This window comes from Limulus polyphemus, unplaced genomic scaffold, assembly GCF_000517525.1.
Source record: "Limulus polyphemus unplaced genomic scaffold, Limulus_polyphemus-2.1.2 Scaffold6366, whole genome shotgun sequence".
Lineage (NCBI taxonomy): Eukaryota > Metazoa > Arthropoda > Merostomata > Xiphosura > Limulidae > Limulus > Limulus polyphemus.
This window is the reverse complement of record NW_013671976.1, coordinates 20,089-25,456: the sequence shown is the minus strand read 5'-3', so window position 1 is coordinate 25,456 and position 5,368 is coordinate 20,089. Positions and strand designations below refer to the sequence as shown.

The following is a 5,368-nucleotide window of genomic DNA, read 5'->3' as shown; positions in this document are numbered from 1 at the left end:
GTCTACTTACTGAATAATTTGCTGAAAAAATACTGATCTATACATTTCAAATCTAAATTTTCACCATGCAATGCCGGGTAACTCAGCTAGTAGTTTATAAAATGTAGTCAAGGGCTCCTGTCATATACCAGGTTAACCAATAACGGTTTACAAATTGTAGTCAAGGTTCTCTATCATGCGCCATTAGAACCAATAATGGTTTACAAATTGTAGTCAAGGTCCTCTATCATACACCATGAGAATTAATAATGGTTTACATAAGGTAGTCAAGGTCCCCTATCATACACCATAAGAATCAATAATGGTTTACAAACTACAGTCTAGGGCCCCTATCATACACCATGAGAATAAATAATGGTTTATAAACTGTAGTCAGTGTTCTCTATCATACACCATGAGAATCAATAATGGTTTACATGAGGTAGTCAAGGTCCTATATCATACACCATGAGAATCAATAATGGTTTACAAACTACAGTCAAGGTCCCCTATCATACGTCATGAGGATCAATAATGGTTTACAAACTACAGTCAAGGTCCCCTATCATACGTCATGAGGATCAATAATGGTTTACAAATTGAAGCCAAGGTCCCTATCACACACCATATCTTCTAGTTTGAAGATAATTTCAAATCCTTAGAAAAAAAAACTCTCATGTTTTGACCCAGAGAATATCTACATAATTTTTTTTTCGTTAACCTTTAACACACTAAGAAAGTTTAATTTCTTAAAAATAGACAGTCAAACATCAAATATGTAGAATCACCAGGAACTTTCAAATATTATATGAAACATCAAAGGTTCAAGACAATTAACCTGGAAACTTGACTCATAATAAAAGTAGAATATTAGACACAATAAAGGTTAAAGGAAATGGACAGCACTGAATTCCAACTTCTACACAAACAATGGGTTCAAGATATCTGAGTCCAGTATAGTGATGTTTGACTGCACATATTTATCTAGCAGAACAATTACAACAAATTTAAAATATTTTTTTACACTCAACTTCTTTTCAAGGGAAGCACAAACCAAAAGTAGGTCTTTGTTTGAGAAAAACATGTTTCACTGTTCAAAATTATTTTGTTATTATTTACATGTGCAGTCAAACACATCTAACTTAACAGTGTCTTTAATTTGTTCAACAAAAGGTTAGGGTCACAATTAAATCAAACCTTCTGGTGTTTATAATTTAATACTTATGTTTAAAGGATCATCTTATCAAAATTTACAAAGTACATACTCCTCTACTGGTTGAGTAAACTGAGGCATTGTTAACACCTGGTGACGAAGGGCCAGTATTTCCTGTTGAATAATGGGACAGAAGAGTAGCCTCTGTCAGTGGTAGGGTACTGTTTGGAGGAGGTTCATATCCACTCCCCAGCGTGTAGCCATATTGATCCTAAGAAAACATGAAATATTTTTAGAGAGAGATATTAAGAGTAAAAACAATTCAAATATCTCAAAAATGACATGTACACAAACCTCCGCTGTGTTAGAGGGATAATCACAGATAATGTACACTCAGTGAGCACAATTTCCTCATGTCAATCCATATATTTATTAAACATAAAATCAGTAGTTAGGACATGTCTTAAATCATGTACAAATTATCTTAATGAACTTCAACAAGTAACTAAGAAACTAAAGAAAAAACAACACCAGGAAGTTGCTGTGATATACAAAGATTTGATATGAATTAAATCTCACAGTAATCAGTATCATATCAAACCCGAACTTTATACGAACTTATTTACAATAATAACATAATCAAACCAATAGACCTAAAGTATTTTACAAAAACAGTTATACTTAAAATACCTGAATATAGTCTGACATCATGCGCTAAAATTATACAGGTATTATTAATCAAGCCACGGTAGACAGAAGATCATAGATAAGTATTTTTAACTTATTTTGTAATTTGAGGAATCCATGTAATGGAGGTACCTCTGCTTTTTGCTTAAAACAACATATAAATGCAAATGTAAAGTTTGAAGCTATTATTTGTGGAACTCATACTTAGAAATTTAAAACATGAAGCAATAAACACAAGTGCAATGTTTGAAAACTTTAACTGGAATTTTCAGCCTGAATGGCACCATTTATGCATTTTAGGGCTAACCTGATCAGGTCAGAACTCTTTATAATTAAACGACAGTTTAGAATAACATAAAGCTATTGTCAAACCTTTGTTTGGAATAACATAAAGCTATTGTCAAACCTTTGTTTGGAATAACATAAAGCTGTTGTCAAACCTTGGTTTCGAATAACATAAAGCTGTTGTCGAACCTTGGTTTCGAATAACATAAAGCTGTTGTCGAACCTTGGTTTCGAATAACATAAAGCTGTTGTCGAACCTTGGTTAGGAATAACATAAAGCTGTTGTCGAACCTTGGTTAGGAATAACATAAAGCTGTTGTCGAACCTTAGTTTCGAATAACATAAAGCTGTTGTCAAACCTTGGTTTGGAATAACATAAAGCTGTTGTCGAACCTTGGTTTCGAAATAACAAAGCTGTTGACAAATCTTGGTTTGGAATAACATAAAGCTGTTGTCGAACCTTGGTTTGGAATAACATAAAGCTGTTGTCGAACCTTGGTTGGGAATAACATAAAGCTGTTGTCGAACTTTGGTTTGGAATAACATAAAGCTATTGTCAAACCTCAGTCTAGAATAACATAAAGCTGTTGTCAAACCTCAGTCTAGAATAACATAAAGCTGTTGTCAAACCTTGGTTTGGAATGACATAAAGCTGTTGTCAAACCTTGTTTTCGAAATAACAAAGCTGTTGACAAACCTTGGTTTGGAATAACATAAAGCTGTTGTCGAACCTTGGTTTGGAATAACATAAAGCTGTTGTCGAACCTTGGTTTCGGAATAACATAAAGCTGTTGTCGAACCTTGTTTCGAATAACATAAAGCTGTTGTCAAACCTTGGTTTCAAAATAACATAAAGCTGTTGTCAAATCTTGGTTTAGAAATAACATAAAGCTGTTGTCAAACCTTGGTTTAGAACAACAAAAAACTGCTGTCAAACCTTGTTTTCGAAATAACATAAAGCTGTTGTCAAACCTGTGTTTGGAAATAACAAAGCTGTTGTCAAACCTTGGTTTGGAATAACATAAAACTGTTGTCAAACCTTGGTTTGGAATAACATAAAGCTGTTGTCAAACCTTGGTTTGGAATAATAAAAAGCTGTTGTCAAACCTTGGTTTGGAATAACATAAAGTTATTGTCAAACCTTGGTTTGGAATAACATAAAGCTGTTGTCAAACCTTGGTTTGGAATAATAAAAAGCTGTTGTCAAACCTTGGTTTAGAATAATAAAAAGCGGTTGTCAAACCTTGGTTTACAATAACATAAAGCTGTTGACAAACCTTGGTTTACAATAACATAAAACTGTTGTCAAACCTTGGTTTACAATAACATAAAGCTGTTGTTAAACTTTGGTGTAGAACAATAGAACGATGTTGATGAACCCTGGTTTTGAGTAACAAAATGCTGCTGTTGAACCTTGGTTTGGAATAACATAAAACTGTTGTTACATTTAAGTGTAGAACAACAGAAAGTTGTTGCTGAACCTTGGTCTTATCTGTTGTTTTATGGATCAGACTAATAAATGACAAACAGTTAAATAAGCAAGTTTGAATTTTACAAAATATTGGTCTTAAAGCAGCACCAGACTCGACTCATTTAAATACGCATGAAAAGTACATTCTGTAAGTTAGTAAGATCCATAAATAATTTAATTTTGTGCTTTTCTTTGAAACTGAGAAAAAAAAAAGGATCTTGTTTGCTTTACAAAAGCATGCTTGTATCAAACAAAATCCGATTGGACACTTAACTACACTGTAGTACAACGATGTACATCAATATGCTTAAATGTATTATGATTGTGGTAATTTCAGCTTTTGCTTATACCATTTCCATGGTTCAGACCTGTTGTAACTCAGAGGAGTGCTCTACGAACTAAACTAAAGGGTTAACCCAGTAGCAAATGTTAGTGAGGTATTTTTTACCAATTTAAACAAGGACAAAGAAAACAAAAATGGATGTACATGTTTATTCGTTAGCACCAAAAACTTTTACAGTAAACGAGTTTTAACGCATGTTTAGTTGTAAAAAATAAAATTTAATTTAACACCTGAACAAGACCCCAAATATATATATATATCAACAATCCTTGAAGAAACCAGTAATACTTTAACAGAACTGATAAAACGAGTAATTGTAAAAGCTAAGAAAGTACAAAAGAAGAATCGTGCGATTTCCAGAGAAAAATTTTCAGTTTGTTTTCCAGTTTATGCACGCATGTCTTGAAGCATTTTTTCAACAGTACGATGTTATTATCAGAAGATATACATCCCTCTTCTCTTTACTGAACAGAGCCGCTCGTGAGAGAACGAGCCACGCGGCACAGCTGTCGAAGTCCCACGCATGTACGACGGTCAAACACAGGCTGAAACGCTTTCACCCAACTGCGCACGTGAATTTACACACTGGCGGAAACAGACACACACCCACTGGTTCCAGCTATCTGTTGTGTTAATCAATAAGCGTTTGTAAGCTAGTAATATATTACTATTATAAAGGTTCCACTGAATATTTTAACTTATTGCAATCGCTCATAACTAACCTACATTTAAACATATTTTACAAAAGTAAAAGAAATTAAAATAGTGAAATAACTTTATGAAATGGATAAGTACTCCTTATCATAATTAACAGAGGTATCGCGGACTACTCTTCGTTTGTTTTATAAAATAACAAACAAACCAAGAATACTCTGCAGTATCTCTATAATTCAAATAATAAATGTACTTCCTACATATCAGTCACTTCTGTCAGCTAACTTTACTGACCTGAGTGAGTAGTTCTTTGTGTCAGCTAACTTTACTAACCAGGGTGAGTAGTTCTCTGTATCAGTCACTTCTGTCAGCTAACTTTACTAACCTGAATGAGTAGCTCTTTGTGTCAGCTATCTTTACTAACCTGGGTGAGTAGTCTTCTGTATCAGTCACTACTGTCAGCTAACTATACTAACCTGGGTGAGTAGTTCTCTGTATTACTCACTACCGTCAGCTAACTAGACTAACCAGGGTCCGTATCAGTCACTACTGTTAGCTAACTTTATTAACCTAGGTGAGTAGTTCTCCGTATCAGTCACTACCGTCAGCTAACTTTACAAACCTGAGTGAGTAGTTCTTCGTGTCTGCTATCTTTACTAACCAGGGTGAGTAGTTCTCTGTATCAGTCACTACTGTCAGCTAACTATACTAACCAGGGTGAGTAGTTCTCTGTATCAGTCACTACTGTCAGCTAACAAAACTAACCAGGGTGAGTAGTTTTCCGTATCAGTCACTA

The 5,368-nt window shown here is 34.1% G+C and overlaps 1 protein-coding gene across 2 annotated transcripts in view; it reads right to left on the bottom strand.

The window, feature by feature from the left end:
• Positions 1-5,368, bottom strand: part of LOC106473647 (recombining binding protein suppressor of hairless-like) — a 43,850-nt gene that overhangs the window by 23,348 nt on the left and 15,134 nt on the right. For both annotated transcript variants that reach the window (XM_022402052.1, XM_013934328.2), the window contains exon 2: positions 1,245-1,403. In XM_022402052.1, coding sequence (XP_022257760.1) covers positions 1,245-1,403 — 159 coding nt within the window. The remainder of the gene's footprint in view (positions 1-1,244; positions 1,404-5,368) is intronic.